The sequence below is a fragment of the Poecilia mexicana genome, unplaced genomic scaffold, assembly GCF_051168715.1.
Source record: "Poecilia mexicana isolate PSO_F unplaced genomic scaffold, ASM5116871v1 scaffold_15, whole genome shotgun sequence".
In the NCBI taxonomy this organism is placed as follows: domain Eukaryota; kingdom Metazoa; phylum Chordata; class Actinopteri; order Cyprinodontiformes; family Poeciliidae; genus Poecilia; species Poecilia mexicana.
The window spans coordinates 732,554-750,202 of NW_028263384.1; the positions used below are offsets into that span (position 1 = coordinate 732,554).

Below are 17,649 nucleotides of genomic sequence, written 5' to 3' on the forward strand. Positions count from 1 at the left end.
GTCGGCGGTGGTGACGTCATGTGTCTGTTGACTGCGCGCTGATTGACGCACCTGCGGCGCGTTATGTAACAGAAGAAAACAGTGACGTTTGACCTTCTGCTGCGATGATTGGCTGATTATTCAACAATATTACATTTAATACGTTTATTATTCATTTATTCAAGATGCGTTTACAAGAAGTAAACTTTATAATTCTATAATAATAATAATAGCATTATATAATAATGTTATAACAATAATCCCTGACTTTATAATACAACAACTACTGATAATAAAAATAATAAAAATTGTTATGCAATAATAATTCATCATTATTACTATTACTAAGAACCTCAAAGTTCAGATCAAACTTCAAACTATTTATTTGTGGCAGAACATAAATAAATTGTAATTTTTTTATATCTTGTTTTGACTCTGTCAGGTGTTTATAGTTTACTGACACTGACCTAGTTCTGGTTCTGGTTCTGCTGCCGGTTCTGGACAGTCGGACCGTTCCTGATTGTGACCCAGTAAATCCTTCTGGAGGCCATAAATGGCCCTCGGACCGCATGTTGGAGACCAAACCACGTGAAAGCAGAGAAATTATTGATTATATATGAAAGTTATTCAGCCAGTGGAAACTCTGGAGGAGCTGCAGAGAGCCTTAGCTCAGGTGGCAGAACACAGAGGCACGCCACACTTTTCAGATATATTAATAATCTTTGAGTTTGTCTCATAAAATCCCTTTAAATCCTCCTCTGAGCAGCACGCAAACAGGTGAAGGTTGAGGTGTGTGTGTGTGTGTGTGTGTGTGTGTGTGTGTGTGTGTGTGTGTGTGTGTGTGTGTGTGTGTGCGTGCGTGCGTGCGTGTGTGCGTTTGTTTGTAATACCTTGTGGGGACGATTTTCCTGACATATGCTACGTTGTGGGGACCAATCGCTCCTCGTGGGGACCGGAGCCTGGTCCCCACGAGGGGAAACCCTGTTTTTGGGTCAGGGGTCAGAGTTAGGGCTAAGGTATGAACTGAGTTTTGGTTGGTTAGGGTTAGGAAAAGGGTAAAGGTCAGGTTTAGGCTGTAGAAATGAGAAAACATGAATGGAAGTCAATGGAAAGTCCCCACAAAGATAGCAAAACAAACGGGTGTGTGTGTGTGTGTGTGTGTGTGTGTGTGTGTGTGTGTGTGTGTGTGTGTGTGTGTGTGTGTGTCACGCAGGGGGCGGGGGTCCGTATAGAAGCGGCGCCACGTCCGCCGCCCCGCAGGTCGCAGCGCACCCATGATCCGCTCAGCTCCGCCGTGCGGGCCGAACCGGGCCGGCCAGCAGAACGGCCTGCGGGATGAAGAGGAGGATGAGGAGGATGAGGAAGGAGACCTGGAGGACGAGGTGGACGCGTCGCACCTGGAGAAGTTCATGCGGGACCGGAGGAGAGCGCGGTCGCTGCCCGCGTACCCCGCCGCGCTGCTGGACGGCGGCAGGAAGCGGGTCAAGTTCGCGGACTCGATGGGTCTGAGCCTGGCCCGCATCAAGCACTTCAGCGCCCAGGAGGACCCGCAGATCCCGCCCAAGGTGCTGTCCCGGTACCAGAGCTTCCCCCCGCAGCAGCAGGACCCGCGGGCCGGGCCGGACCTACCGCGGCTGCTGGCCTGCTTCCCCGAGCCGCGGGACGCGGAGCGGCGGGTTCGGGAGCTGCGGGTCTGCCTGGAGAGGCTGGCCGTGACCCGATTCGAGCTGCGGGGCCAGGTGCGGGTCCTGCGGGGCTGCGCCGTCAGGGAGGTCGGGGTCCGGCTCACCTACAACGACTGGCTGTCCTACGTGGACGCGCAGGCGGTGCCGGTCACGGTGCCGGAGCAGCCCGGGTCGGAGTCGGTCCGGTTCGGCTTCACCGTGTTCATCCCGCCCTTCATGGACCCGGGCACCGCCGTGCACTTCGCCGTGTTCCTGCGCAGCGACGAGGGAGAGTTCTGGGACAACAACCAGGGCCAGAACTACTCGCTCCGGTACCGGAACCAGAACCAGCCGGCCGGAGAGGCTTCTCCATCCCTCTGAGCGGATCAGAACCATCCGGAACCACTCTACCACGTCCAGCAGTGGACTCCAGGCAGGATGCTGGACCTGCCGGGGATCCAACCGGACCGGTTCTGATCCAAATGTTTGACTTTCAGGATGAAATAAAACCAGGAAACCTGAAGAATCCCGGAACCATTTAAGTCCAACAGGTCCTTTCCTCCATCCAGACTTTGATCTTTATCGGCCATATTGAAAATCCAAGATGGACGATCATCGATAATCGATCATTTAATTTGATTTATTTGGTTTCTGGGACAGAAAACATGTTTGGACATTTTATCTGTTTTTCAGGTTAAATTTCGGCCGATTCCTGAACACATGAACTTCTACCATCAAGTTTCTCTGGACATTTTAGTTTTGAATTTAATGATCAAAGATAGATCATAAAAAATCAAATCGATTATTATTATTATTATTATTATTATTATTAGACAGTCACCTTAAAAACTCGAACCTCTCCTTTCTAAAAACATTAATATCTGCCTGTATGTAGAAATGGGCTCCAACTGGCCCCACACATGTAAAACCTGGATCTTTTGCCTCAGGCCTCGGACGCACAAGGGTTAAAGTTTAAACACCAAATATAAAGTTATGGGAACACTTTTAATAATCCGCTAACGGGCAGCTAATGTCCATTTAGTGCTTTAATGTTTTTCGCTAACTCTGAAAATGTTTAGCACACTTAGCTTCCCCTAAATTAATTTTCTGGTTAAATTCTAAAGTTCTATTTCCTTCACTGTTCTGTTGCTAAAATTTAAAGTCTAAGGACATGATGACATTTGAGTTATTTTAACATTAGATTGATACCTGAGGTTTAGTTTAGTTTAGGAAAAGAAAAGAATACAACACTTAACCAGCAGTTAAATTTAACGCTTTAGCATTAGCTTCCACTTGTTACTGCGTTGTTGTAGTGCCCTAGCAATAGCAGAACTATGTTTATGGTTACTGCTTTATGGTTAGCATAGCTACCATTTTAGCTAATGAAGCTCATCCCTGTTCCTTATAATAATTTAGATTTTAAAATTTAAAATGTTAGATTTTAAAATGTAATATTTATTATTGAGCCTAGCATTAGCAGAACTAATATCTGATTAGTACGGAGCCCCTAAGGGGACATGGAGAAAAAAAAAAAAAGGAAAGAAATCCCGACTTATTATCGCGAGATCCCGAGAAACTAAGTCGAGATCTCGAGATCCCGACTTATTATCGCGAGATCCCGACTTATTATCGCGAGATCCCGACTTATTATCGCAAAATCCCGACTTATTATCGCGAGATTCCGAGAAAATAAGTCGGGATCTCGAGATCTCGAGATAATAAGTCGGGATCTCGAGATAATAAGTCGGGATCTCGAGATCTTGACTTAGTTTCTCGGGATCTCGAGATAATAAGTCGGGATCTCGAGATAATAAGTCGGGATCTCGCGATAATAAGTCGGGATCTCGCGATAATAAGTCGAGATTTCTTTCCTTTTTTTTTTTCTCCATGTCCCCTTAGGGGCTCCGTAGATTAGCACTTTGGGGTTAGCAGAACTAACGTTTTAGCTAGCAGTCCTCATCCCTGTTCCTTAAAATATTTTAGATTTGTTTTATGACAAAATTCCAACCAGTATTATTTTCTACAAATAATTTGGTGTTTTATCAGATAAATACAAACAGGTTGAGAGTCAAGATTAGCTTTAAATAGCCATTATTAAAAATTATTAAAAATAATTTATGTATGACCAAAAACTGTGAAAAATGTCATTTGTATAATTTCATGTTCTGAATGTTACATTAGCGTTTATCATCGTCATCGGCAGGGCCCGCTCTGATTGGTCCATCCTGCCGGTGCTCCGTGTCCGGGTTGTGAAATGCCGGTTCGGCCGGAGGAGGAGCTGCTCGCAGTTTGGAGCCAAATATTTGTTTTAATATTGCACACAGAGCTGGACGGGAGGAGGTTCGGTCCGGTCCGCCTCGGATTATGAAAAACAAACAAAGTTCCGGGTCCAGATCCAGAGTTCGGTGCCGGTTCCACCCAGATGACCCAAACACCAGAACATCTCCTCCCGCTAGTTTTCTCTGCTTCGCATCATTTATTAATTATTTCCTCACATAAAGAGGAAAAAAGTTCTGATTGGACCCAGTTCCGGTCCGAACCCTGTAGAACCGCATGACCCAATAAAAACCCACATGTGAGATTCTGCTTTATCAAACTGTCACTGAATTTAACTTTATTATTAAACAAAATGTTTTTTGTGTTTTTAAGAAATGATCCAGATAATAAATAATAAAACTTCCAGTCGGGTCCAAACTGCGATGCTGCAGAACCGCAGCTCAGATCTGAACTGTTTTAATAAAAGATGGCTGGAAACTTTACAAAACTTCTCTAATAATGAACTGATGTGACTGAAATTATTTCAGAGCTTTTTATAAAATTATAAACAAAATGGGTTTGAACTGATATGAAAATAAACTGAACTGAACGAAACACTTTTAACCGTCTTTTATATACATAATAAAATGTCTGGTGAGTTTGAAGCATCAATGTTGGTAACATATATTTACAGATTCTACTGCAAGTATTTTTTTTTTTTATTCGATTCATTTTAATTTAGTTTTTTAAAATGTATTTTAGTCTGACATCATTTACTTCAGGTGTTTTGATTAAATAGTTCATTTAAATCAAATCATGTTTAAACCTGAGTAAATGGTTGAATAGCATGTTGATAATCCCTCAGCACCACAGATCCTCCACCGAGCCTGGCAGCGTCACTGAGGAGTTTTCTGCATGTTTATCATGTTTCTCAGATTCTGCAGCTGAAATATCATCTGATCAAAACTCAGCTGAGTTGCAGAGCCAGCCGGTGTTACGTTTGTGATGGTAGGACAGGAAATGGAGACGTGATGACCCGACATGTCCTCGTCTTCCTCAGTTGGACGGGAGACACAGGAACCTTCAGTCAGGAGTTTTTTCAGGACAGTCAGCCTCGCCTCCATGTTTTCTCCTCTGAAATAAATCATATTCATGTTTGAGGGAAGCAGGAAGCTGAAGTTCTCCTGAAGATCATCGGGTCTCTGCAGAGCAGAGAGGATAAAAACACAAACATTCGTCTCTTTCCCTCAGCTGGGCCGTGTTTACAGCCCGACTGTCTGTCCAGCTGTCTTCACGCTCAGACCAAAGTCCAGAGGCGCCTCATGTTGGTAAACCTGACCTCCAGTGTTTGATCCGTCAACAAGCCGCCCGCGTCTTTCTGGTTGAATCGATGATCTAGAAATAAACCAGCTGCTGTTTTGGTTCCTTTAGACTCAAACATGCAGAGGATCAGAAACTAAAACTGATTCATTCTGTTTATCGAATCCTGAAGGAGAATTAAAGTCTGAAACAACTTTCATGATGAATTTTATGTTATTAAGGATGTTAAAAGATTAATTCTGATATCCTGATGCTCCAGTGGACCGGTCGACCCGGTTCTACTGGAACCAGAACATCTGCTCCACCTCCAGCTGCTGTGGTTCTCAGTCAAACCAACCTGTTCCCCTCCTGGCCTGTGGGGGCGCTGCACCAAGAACCACTGAAGGAAACGACACAAAAACCTCTGAAGACACTGAGAGCGACTTCCTTCTTCACCAGATGGAAACAAGATGGAGGATTTTAGCGGCTGGAGGATTTCTCTTTAGGCTAAAGACCAGGAGCCATTTCTGCTGCTAGTGCTAGGCTAGCACGTTAGCTTTGGTTGGATTTACCCAGGATGCCCTGTGCTGTAGTCCACTTCCTGCTTCTCTGAGGTATCCGTGACGCTAACTGTTCACTACCACTTCAGCTCGGTCGACTCGTTGCCTGCTGACCGTTTTCCGTCAGACGCTCCAGTCGCTGCCGATGAGGCCAAACGCTTCACCTTCATCCAGACCAACTGACATCATCATCATCCAGTTCTGGTTTCTGGACGGTTTATGTTTATATTTTGACTCAAACATAAATGGAAACTGTTCTATGAACATCCACCAACATCCAACATGAATCTGGTTCCTAATGATCCAAAGCAGCGACTGAAGAAAAGCTGATTTATTCATGATGTTTCAGCACAGAGTGATGCATTATGGGAAGCATATTGATCAAAAGGTGGATCAGTGAGGAGTAAAAACGGTCAACAGACCTGCAGGCTCATCAGAAGTGGGTCAGAACCGGGTCTAAAGTCCGTCCTGTACTGAGCATGTGCAGAAGGTCCAGCAGGTGTTGAGTAACAAGATCAGTGTTTGAACCAACAAACGGATCTAAGAATAGCAGCCGGAGGCCCCAGGGGCCACTCACCTGCTCCACCTGCTCCACCTGCTCCACCCAACACCTGGGCGGCGTCAGGAGAAGAGGAAACCACCAGCACCGCCTGGTGGTCGCTCCCGGAAGTGTCGCATTCATCTGGACTCCTCGTTTAGAAACTTTCTCAATAAAGTTTATTTAAAACAAAACAAGAGAAGCGAGCAGAGGAAACAGACTTCAAAATAAGAGCATGAACAGAAACAGCGAACTTACTTGATCAGTCGATAAATAAAACTTCAACACGTTAATTCAACTGAAATTTATAAAACAGCCTAAAAAATTTATTGCTTAAGAATTTATTCAGAAAAATTAACTGAGGTGAAGCTAAATGTTTTCAGCTAGCTAAGCGCTAAATAAACATTAGCTCCACTACTAGCACATTAGCAACAGCGTGCATGTGTTGCAGAGGAGCTCTGGTTCCCAGATGTCCCTGAATGCATCGCAGAGGGAACCAGTTGGAGCGTTTCCTGGTCTTTGGCCAACAGGCAGCTGTTTCTCGGTACCAGTTTAGACCCAGTCTGTCCTGGTTGGACTGATGAAGATGAAGGTCTACTGACCGTTTCTGCTCAGAGACGTTTCACAGGTTTCAGGTTTAAATTGGTCCTTCGGTGAACACGGACCGGACCGACCCGGTTCCCTTCATGGCTTCAGGCTTTTGGACTCACAGCTGCCAACATTAAAAAAAAATTAAAACTGAGAAAATAAAAATAAATGACATAAAAACACGTCAGAAAAGAGACGAAACCAACCGAATAAAGAAACAGAAACTTAAACTGTTATTAGAGAAACTTTTAATTTCACGACTGAAACAGGAAGAAGCTCAGAGACGATCTGATCGACCAGAACCGATCCCAATACAACGATCTGCTACATGAACCGTTGCCATGGTGACTCCTCTAGGGGCGGGGCTTAAGGTGAAGGGGGAGGAGCCTGCAGATCATTTTAGACAAAAAAAATTAGCATTTTGATTCAATTTAGAGATGAAACCTAAAGTCCTGCACTGTAAAAACAAACAGTGTTATCATCATAGAGGAAAATGGCTGACAGTTGAGCGCTGTCCTCCTTGTCTCCTGCCGGACGGACTCGATAAAAACTAAGCGTGAATCAGCTTCAATTAGTTTCACATGTTTTCATCCAGCCGCTCTGATCCTCCTGATGTTTCATGTTTCAGGAAAAACAAACTAAAGTTTGAGTTTTTCCTGCAGAGGAAACATGAGAAACATCAGGCAGAAACAACGTCCAGCTTCACTCAGGCCTACATCTCCCACAATGCATTTCACAGGCCGGGTCGAAGCGTCACGGCGCGTCCACCACCGTCCGCTGAGCCTCGTACATTTTCCCGATGGACACCTGGACACACGGAGACAAGAGGGACAAATCAGCCACAGGCTGGAAGGCTGCAGGAAAATCACAGTTTACATGGAAAAACAGGGAATTTAGCTAAAAAATATAAATAAAATTAAAGGAAAATTAAAAAACAAAAATAAATGGAAGTGAAAATATTCTAAAGGATCCAATGAAATCATTTAAAGAGATGAAACCGACTGTCTGGAGTGTTTTTTCCAAAGGTTTAACAAAGCAGTGCTGGAGTTTTACATTAGTAGTAAAAAATAAAACGTATAACTTGACCTGAACCTATTGACAAAACATCCAAAAATATTTTTTAAAATATTGAGGGAAAACCAACACATTGGAAATAAAGTAAGTTTACTTCATATATTAAATATATTTAATTTATTAACGTAAAATTTAAATATAATTGAAATTTTATACAATATATATATTTTTTAAAATATTATGATTTAAATAAAATATTTCTTAAAAGTGTTACAATAAAAATATAAAACTGAATTAAAAAGTAAAACTGAAATTACTTTAAATTTTTGCTAATTTATATGAATGAAAATCATATTTAGAAATAATAATTACCTTCAATTAAAGATGAAAGCATTTAGAAATATTTTCTAATTTACTTAATTTATAAAATAAGAATCAGAAATGAACATCAAACAGTTTTAATGTTTCCTCTGATCAGCGGCGAGGCGCTCGGTTCCTCCAGCAGGCGGCGCTGCAGCGCAGCAGAGAGGCTGAGTGACAGCAACGGGACAAAGAAACAATGTTGGAGTGAGGACAGCTGTCAGTGTCTCTGTGTGTCTCTCTCTGTCTCTCTCTGTGTCTCTCTGTGTCTCTCTCTCTGTCTCTCTCTGTGTCTCTCTCTGTGTGTCTCTCTGTCTCTCTCTGTGTCTCTCTCTGTGTCTCTCTCTGTGTCTCTCTCTGTGTCTCTCTCTGTGTCTCTCTCTGTGTCTCTCTCTGTGTCTCTCTCTGTGTCTCTGTGTGTCTCTCTCTGTGTCTCTCTCTGTGTCTCTCTGTGTCTCTCTGTGTCTCTCTCTGTGTGTCTCTGTGTCTCTGTGTGTCTCTCTCTGTCTCTCTCTGTGTCTCTCTGTGTCTCTCTCTGTGTCTCTCTCTGTGTCTCTCTCTGTGTCTCTCTCTGTGTCTCTGTGTGTCTCTCTCTGTGTCTCTCTCTGTGTCTCTGTGTGTCTCTCTCTGTCTCTCTCTGTGTCTCTCTGTGTCTCTCTCTGTGTCTCTCTCTGTGTCTCTCTCTGTGTCTCTCTCTGTCTCTCTCTGTGTCTCTGTGTGTCTCTCTCTGTGTCTCTCTCTGTGTCTCTGTGTGTCTCTCTCTGTGTCTCTCTGTGTCTCTCTCTGTGTCTCTCTCTGTGTGTCTCTCTGTCTCTCTCTGTGTCTCTGTGTGTCTCTCTCTGTCTCTCTCTGTGTCTCTCTGTGTCTCTCTCTGTGTCTCTCTCTGTGTCTCTCTCTGTGTCTCTGTGTGTCTCTCTCTGTCTCTCTCTGTGTCTCTCTGTGTCTCTCTCTGTGTCTCTCTCTGTGTCTCTCTCTGTGTCTCTCTCTGTCTCTCTCTGTGTCTCTGTGTGTCTCTCTCTGTGTCTCTCTCTGTGTCTCTCTCTGTGTCTCTCTCTGTGTCTCTCTGTGTGTCTCTCTGTGTGTCTCTCTCTGTCTCTCTCTGTGTCTCTCTGTGTCTCTCTCTGTGTCTCTCTCTGTCTCTCTCTGTGTCTCTGTGTGTCTCTCTCTGTATCTCTCTCTGTGTCTCTCTCTGTGTCTCTGTGTGTCTCTCTCTGTGTCTCTCTGTGTCTCTCTCTGTGTCTCTCTGTGTCTCTCTCTGTGTCTCTCTGTGTCTCTCTCTGTGTCTCTCTCTGTGTCTCTCTCTGTGTCTCTCTCTGTGTCTCTCTCTGTGTCTCTCTCTGTGTCTCTCTGTGTCTCTCTCTGTGTGTCTCTCTGTGTCTCTCTCTGTGTCTCTGTGTGTCTCTGTGTGTCTCTCTGTGTCTCTCTGTGTCTCTCTCTGTGTCTCTGTGTCTCTGTGTGTCTCTCTCTGTATCTCTCTCTGTCTCTCTCTGTGTCTCTCTCTGTGTCTCTGTGTGTCTCTCTCTGTGTCTCTGTGTGTCTCTCTCTGTGTCTCTCTCTGTGTCTCTCTCTGTGTCTCTCTCTGTGTCTCTCTGTGTCTCTCTCTCTGTGTCTCTGTGTCTCTCTCTGTGTCTCTGTGTGTCTCTCTCTGTGTCTCTGTGTGTCTCTCTCTGTGTCTCTGTGTGTCTCTCTCTGTGTCTCTGTGTGTCTCTCTCTGTGTCTCTGTGTGTCTCTCTCTGTGTCTCTGTGTCTCTCTCTGTGTCTCTGTGTGTCTCTCTCTGTCTCTCTGTGTGTCTCTCTCTGTGTCTCTGTGTCTCTGTGTCTCTCTCTGTGTCTCTCTCTGTGTCTCTCTCTGTGTCTCTCTCTGTGTCTCTCTCTGTGTCTCTCTCTGTGTCTCTCTGTGTCTCTCTCTGTGTGTCTCTCTGTGTCTCTCTCTGTGTCTCTCTCTGTGTCTCTGTGTGTCTCTCTGTGTCTCTCTGTGTCTCTCTCTGTGTCTCTGTGTCTCTGTGTGTCTCTCTCTGTATCTCTCTCTGTCTCTCTCTGTGTCTCTCTCTGTGTCTCTGTGTGTCTCTCTCTGTGTCTCTGTGTGTCTCTCTCTGTGTCTCTCTCTGTGTCTCTCTCTGTGTCTCTCTCTGTGTCTCTCTGTGTCTCTCTCTCTGTGTCTCTGTGTCTCTCTCTGTGTCTCTGTGTGTCTCTCTCTGTGTCTCTGTGTGTCTCTCTCTGTGTCTCTGTGTGTCTCTCTCTGTGTCTCTGTGTGTCTCTCTCTGTGTCTCTGTGTGTCTCTCTCTGTGTCTCTGTGTCTCTCTCTGTGTCTCTGTGTGTCTCTCTCTGTCTCTCTGTGTGTCTCTCTCTGTGTCTCTGTGTCTCTCTCTGTGTCTCTGTGTGTCTCTCTCTGTGTCTCTGTGTGTCTCTCTCTGTCTCTCTGTGTGTCTCTCTCTGTCTCTCTCTGTGTCTCTCTCTGTGTCTCTGTGTGTCTCTCTCTGTGTCTCTGTGTGTCTCTCTGTGTGTCTCCTCCATCGATCTGTGTCTTCAGTGCAGGAAGCTGCGGTGCTTCCTGATCGTTGTCCTGCTGGACCTGCGGTCGTCCAGCCTCAGATGGAGTCCTGCCGTCTGCGGCGGGTCGGAGCTCCAGAGAAAAGATTTTTACTTTCAAACAGAAAATGATCAAATCTACAGCTATGATCTTCTGACCTCATGTCTGTTTGTGTTAACCCTCTGACCTCTGACCTCATTCAGACAGAGTCTCTGAGCTCTGGAGATGAACATTTATCTGTCACTTTGACAATAACTGGATGGTGATTCTGTGTCCCTCTGGGGGGCCCAAAGTGGGTTCTGGAGGCCCGGCATCCTGCATGTTTTAGTTCCCTCCCTGATAGTAACAACCTTTCAGCTTGTCGATGTTCCTCTTAGACAAGCGGTTCTCAACGTGGGCAGTACCGCCCCCTGGGGGGCGTTAAGAGGACGGCAGGGGGCGCTGGCGGACATTTTTACAAAAGGGGGGCACTGGGATGCCTTTGGGGGGCGTTTGGTCGAAGGTAAACTTTACACTTTAAATGCACAACAATGCCAGTTTAGACTTTGAGCAACTTGGTAAAACTGTATTGTGTAACATTAAACCATGCTTGGCTGCAACTGTATCGATGGCAGCTCTTCTTCTATTCAGTGTTTGTAGCTTCTGTTAGCTTCTTGGCGCAGCTCCGTCCTCCTGCTACTGGTAGCTAAAATCACCTCACTGTGTGTCCCTCTGAGAAATGAACCCATTTAAATAAAGAAATCCCTCCATAGTCACACCACGATAGAGAGCGTTCATTTTATAGCGTTAACAGCGGAGCTGTAAGGTCCGGTATGAAACGGGCTGATAGAACAACACAGCACTTTTAAATTTCAATAATCAGAATCAGAAATTGTTTCCGTTGCTTTAAAAGGTTTATGTCAGTCTGCCTTTTCCCCATCGATACGCTTCCCGACCGCCCTGCACCTTAGGGGGTAAAAAAAAAAAAAAAAAAAAGACGCACAAAACTCTGAAACAGGAGAAACAAACACTGAAGAGAAGAAGAGCTGTGATTAATGTAGTTACAGTTCTATCCATGTTTTAATGCTGCAGAGCTCAGTCAGTTTGCAAATAGATCAAAGTTTAAACTGGCATGTTGAACATCTTTTATCATTTTCTGGAACATTTAACTAGAAAATGACACAAAATAAGAATATTGTTTCCACTCTGATTGGCTGCTGTTGGCCTACAGATTTTAACTTGAATGTTCATTACATTTTTCATAGACGCCTGTGAAAATAATTTCTATTCCCATGGCTTTTTGTTCTCTGGGAAATTATTTTTGATGATAAATTCAGAAACAAGCATAAAAATCAAAACACCTACAATAGTGACAGTAATATTAATGATAAAATAATAGTCAGTGTAAAGTAGCCTGCAGATTCTTTGGTGGGGGCGGTGAGGGACCTGGATAAGGGCTGGGGGGCGCTGGCCCAAAAAGGCTGAGAAACGCTGTTTTAGACTCTCTAACGAGCCGTTATCGGATCCAGGTGCGTTAAACCAGAGAGATGCCGGGCCTCCAGGACCCACTTTGGGCCCCCCTGCTCTGGTGTCTCCATGCAGCAAATACTGCAGGATCAGATTCTGGCCGACTGAAGAGGAACAGCTGGACCGGGTCGACTGTTTTTGCATTAGCGCTTCCAGCCCGGTACCGCCCGGCTCCCTGGAACCCCGAGAGCTGCGGTTCCAACCGGGCCGGTTTGGAGTTAGCTGTTGATTGGTTCATTGGCTGTGGGGGCGGGACAAAGACCAGATCTCTGGGTCAGGGGAGCGCTGGACTTTCAATATGCTGCATCAATAAATTCCCGTCATAAACTATTCTTACTCTGCACTGGGATTACATTCGGCTCTTCAGCCAAAGATTTTAACGGTAAATGTAAATAGCATTTCTCAAAATGAACCGATCAGAAGTCGGCCAGGCTGTAAACGAGGGGATTTCCACATCTGGGTTCGCTCCAGACGACATTCAGGTGAGATTATTTTTGGTTAAAAGTGAAGCTGGTAAACGTTTCCTCAGCTTCCTCGCCCATGAGCGCAGACAGGAAAAACAGGACGGGAGACCCAAGAAGGAAACCGTTCTGCGGTCGCTGGGGAGATCGCCTCGGTAGCTTTAGCAACGGGTCGATTTACATGACTATCCTGCTGAATGCAAAACGACCAGGACCATAGCACCAATGGGACCGGGTCGAACCGAGCCGGGCCGGAACCTGCAGTGCGAAAAGGGCTTTAGACTCAACCAGAAGGGGGAGGTTTACTGAGGTCATCACCAGATTACAGCAGCACTGGTTCTGGAACGAGGCCTTAAGCGGTTCCTGTGCTCAGTTCATCCCTTTACACTGGATGGAGAGCGAACCACCAAAACAATCCGCCAGAGCGGCGACGGCCGTTACAGGGTTACAGTCTCTCCGGGTCTCGGACCGGCTCCAGAGTCTCTCCGGGTTTCGGACCGGCTCCAGAGTCTCTCCGGGTTTCGGACCGGCTCCAGAGTCTCTCCGGGTTTCGGACCGGCTCCGGAGTCTCTCCGGGTTTCGGACCGGCTCCGGAGTCTCTCCGGGTCTCGGACCGGCTCCGGAGTCTCTCCGGGTCTCGGACCGGCTCCAGAGTCTCTCCGGGTTTCGGACCGGCTCCAGAGTCTCTCCGGGTTTCGGACCGGCTCCAGAGTCTCTCCGGGTTTCGGACCGGCTCCAGAGTCTCTCGGGGTTTCGGACCGGCTCCAGAGTCTCTCCGGGTTTCGGACCGGCTCCAGAGTCTCTCCGGGTTTCGGACCGGCTCCAGTCTCTCGGGGTCTCGGACCGGCTCCAGAGTCTCTCCGGGTTTCGGACCGGCTCCAGAGTCTCTCTGGGTTTCCTGCTCCTTGGTGTGTGTGTGGTTGTTCTGCTGCAGTGCCAGCAGGGGGCAGCGTCTCTCCACGCTGCCGCTCCTCTCTCTGATCCGGCTCATTAGTTATTCTGCCGTCACACCATTCACCCCCCACATGAATCCCCTCTTTCACTTTCTGTCCTCTCTGCGAGGAGCCCCCCCGCCGTGTGTGTGACCTCCTGATTGGCTGCGGCGCGTGTGGTGGGGAGGGGCGGGGGGCGGCCAATGGGCGGCCGGGAGGCTTGGCTCTCATGTAAATTGTTGCGGCTGTGTCTCGTAACAAAGGGAAGGCCTTGCTCCTCTCCTCTCCTCCCCACATTTGTTCCTCTCTCTGCATCACTTCATCTTTTTATTGGAGCTGCTGTCAGTTTCACCTCATGAATAATCAATGGCCGAGTTGTGAAGATAAAACCGGAGGCTCACACTGCAGGCACCAGTTTACATTCAATTAAACCTGCTTCATGCAGATTTACGTTTACTGAGGTGGTTCTGCTCACTGGACCAGACCGCTGGCTGACGCCGGGCTGGGCCTGGCGCTCGCCTCCTGGCAGACGGTTCTGGAAAGCCGGCATGTTCTGCTGCTGTCGCTGTCTCAAGCTAAGCCTCAGAGATCCTGCAGGATTCTCCAACAAATCCAGCCTGTGCCTGCAGGAAGCAGAGCTGCAGCCGGTTCAGAACCTGATGGGTCCCTCAGAGGAGCCCGACCCGTAACCCCACGCTACAATCCAACAGAACCAGAAGTCAGGGTGTTATAAACCCAAAGAGAATGTTTCTATTACCACAGATACAGACGGGCCAATGCAGATATTCATCAGGTCAAAAAAGACAAATCAGGACATTTAAACTGTCAGGAAGTTAAAGTCACTACAGAGCGTCTTAATTTCAATGAATCTGAGAACTAAACTGCTTAATCCGAGCAGATTAGAAGGATTTTATGCAGGAAAGTTTAAAAGAGCAGAGATTAGAGGTTTAAACTCAAATTATTATCAGGTAGTGAAAAGAAAAGGTGCAAAAAAGCCTTCAGAACAAAGGAAGAACTCGATTAAAGCTACGATAAAAAAACGGTCAGAGCCGATCCAAAGGAAAACAAAGACACAAGGACCAGAGTCTGACCTCTGACCTCTGACAGGGAAACATCGAACATCTCCTCCATGTTGGCTATGACAAAGTTCTCATTTCTTACTGGTTTTCAGTGGTGAGAACCGCTAGCTAAAATGCTGTCTGCGCTAATGCTAAAGCCATAACCATAACCATTAGTTCCATTAACGCTAAAGCGCTACATCAACATGCTACTTGACTAATGCTAACTCTAAAGCACTACATCAACAGGCTGCTTAGTAGAAGCTAATGCTAAAGCGCTACATCAACATGCTACTTAGCTAATGCTAACTCTAAAGCACTACATCAACAGGCTGCTTAATTAAAGCTAACGCTAAAGTGCTACATCAACATGCTACTTGGCTAATGCTAACTCTAACACACTACATCAACAGGCTGCTTAGTAGAAGCTAATGCTAAAGCGCTACATCAACATGCTACTTAGCTAATGCTAACTAAAGCACTACATCAACATGCTACTTGGCTAATGCTAACTCTAACGCACTAACATCAACAGGCTGCTTAGTAGAAGCTAATGCTAAAGTGCTACATCAACATGCTACTTAGCTAATGCTAACTCTAAAGCACTACATCAACATGCTACTTGGCTAATGCTAACTCTAACGCACTACTTCAACAGGCTGCTTAGTAGAAGCTAATGCTAAAGCGCTACATCAACATGCTACTTAGCTAATGCTAACTCTAAAGCACTACATCAACAGGCTGCTTAATTAAGGCTAACGCTAAAGTGCTACATCAACATGCTACATAGCTAAAGCTAAGGCTAAACGCCATGTGTTGATGACATGGTACATCTCCCTCTACAGGACTAAGCTTGTAACTACACGCCTTCCTGTATGGTTTGGGCTCCAGGAGGTGATTCTGTGGATCAGATCTTTCACTCATGGTTTCAGTTTTTGACTTAATGAGTTTTGCTGCTAAATTCAGTCGATAATCAAAACTAATTTCATTCAACTGAAAGTTCATAAAAACACTCAGACTATTTAGAGTTTATCTGGAAAAGTTAATTTAGGGGAAGCTAAGTGCACTAACCTTTTTCAAATTCAGAAACATGACTGAAGCGGTAAATGAAAAATTAGCTCCACTATTGGCCACTGCTGCTAGTGGTTCGAGGTGTTTGAGGTGAAATTTACACTACATCCTGTTAAAAGGAGAGAATCCTCTGAGCCTCACGGTGAACCTCTGGAGAGCTCGTCTTCCTCAGAGACAGACGAAGCTCCTCTGAACGTCACGGCATCCATCCGCTCGGCAGCAGAACCCAGAACGGCGCCGAGTCGTGACGGGCCGACCTGCCGTCCTCCTCCCACCAGGCAGGAGGTGTAAGATTAACATCGCACCGCCGCTCTGAGCCGGGCTCAGGAGACACGGATCCTCAACGCAACACCCGGCTGTCTGACAGCCGCTCGCCGCCCAAACAGGCTCTGAGAATTTAACCCCAGCAAAGACGCTCTCTGGGTCCGGAAGGAACCCGACTCTGGACCATCAGGGCCTCAGAAAGGAGGAGCAGAACCAGAAACACGATGCACATCGTCATATCGTTTCTGACGGCAGAGATAAAGAAGGACTGAAGGTCCCGGTTCGCAGGCGACCCAGTCCGGTCCGGTCCTGATTCGGTCCTAGTCCGGTCCTGGTTCTGATCCGGCTCCGGTCCTGATCCGGTCCGGTCCCGATCCTGTCTCAGTCTGGTCAGGTCCTGATCCGGTCCGGTTCTGATCCGGTCCCGGTCCTGATCCGGTCCGGTCCAGTCCTGATCTGCTCCGGTCCTGATCCGGTCGTGGTCAAACTGCTCCAGCTGTCTCAGGTTTGACGGGTCCCAGATGTTCAACAGGATTTAGATCAGCAGTGATGGAAGATCCAGTATTTTTGCCTTTAGGCCTTTTTGGGTCATTATCCTGCTGGAAGACCTTTGACCTTTGACCCAGTCCAGATTCTGACACCAGGCAGCACTTTTCCATCCAACAGACTGAAGCCGTCCTGGTACCGGGGCAGGAAGGAGTCTGGGTTAAACGGATCCGCTCAGACGGAGTTCAGCTCCAGCCTGGCTCTTTCCTCCATGGTCGTCTCTCATGAAGTTCACTTTGGCTCAAACAACGAGGGATGCTGCAATCAGACACTGATGAACCTTGACCTTAGAGTTCACCTTTAGTTTAGGTCGTTGTGGACTCTTTGGTTTCCATGTTATCCTTCAGTTGGCTCCAGCTGCCATGGAGGTCGGCTACAGGCCCGTGGATCTTAAGGTCCACAGAGGAAAGCGCCGACCACCTGACATGCTGCGTGACCCCGTACTCACAGCAAGCTGCCCAGCAGGAAACAGAAATCACATCAAACTGTTTGTATGCAGCTCCAAGCTGAAAAAGTCGGACCAACACTGGAGAGGAAACAGGGCCAGGCGCCCAACTGGCTCAGCAAACCTGCTAGCATCCATTAGGATTAGGGCTGAAACGATTCCTCGAATGATTCGAGTACCTCGATTACTAAAATTCCTCGAGGAAAATTTACCTGCCTCGAAGCTTCGTTAATTTATGTTTTATTAGTTAGCGCACCGTGTTCCGGCCGGGACTTCATTGGCGTTGCGCGGAGCTCTCACTTCCGCCTCTGAGTTGTTGACAAAAGCTAAGTCTCAGCGGCATAAAGTCCAATCTTCAAGATTGGCCCGTGGGGATTTTATTGATTGATGATAATGCCCGACTTTTTATCGTTTTTGGGGAACCAATAAGCATCCTTAAAATGACTGGGGGAATGCCTGGAGTACGGCAGCATTTCTCCTCCGGGGCTGCTGGTTGAAAGCGAACGGCGGGAAGAGCGCTGAGGTGAGCGGATAGCCTGAACAGGGCGGGCGGCTGAGTAGCTGATGCTTACCGTGTA

At 46.6% G+C, this 17,649-nt stretch overlaps 2 protein-coding genes across 2 annotated transcripts in view; one reads left to right on the forward strand and one right to left on the reverse strand.

Annotated features, from left to right (window-relative positions):
- The first annotated feature begins 1,213 nt into the window (after positions 1 to 1,213).
- Positions 1,214 to 4,514, forward strand: ppp1r3g (protein phosphatase 1 regulatory subunit 3G). Its single transcript, XM_015013900.2, has one exon. It carries the CDS (start codon positions 1,254 to 1,256, stop codon positions 2,022 to 2,024), a length of 771 nt encoding a protein of 256 aa, XP_014869386.2. The 5' UTR covers positions 1,214 to 1,253; the 3' UTR covers positions 2,025 to 4,514.
- A 2,601-nt stretch (positions 4,515 to 7,115) lies between these two features.
- lyrm4b (LYR motif containing 4) overlaps positions 7,116 to 17,649 on the reverse strand; it is a 32,222-nt gene continuing 21,688 nt past the window's right edge. Inside the window, exon 3 of the mRNA XM_015013903.2 lies at positions 7,116 to 7,691. Within this exon, the coding sequence (XP_014869389.2) occupies positions 7,638 to 7,691 (54 nt within the window). The 3' untranslated portion in view covers positions 7,116 to 7,637. The remainder of the gene's footprint in view (positions 7,692 to 17,649) is intronic.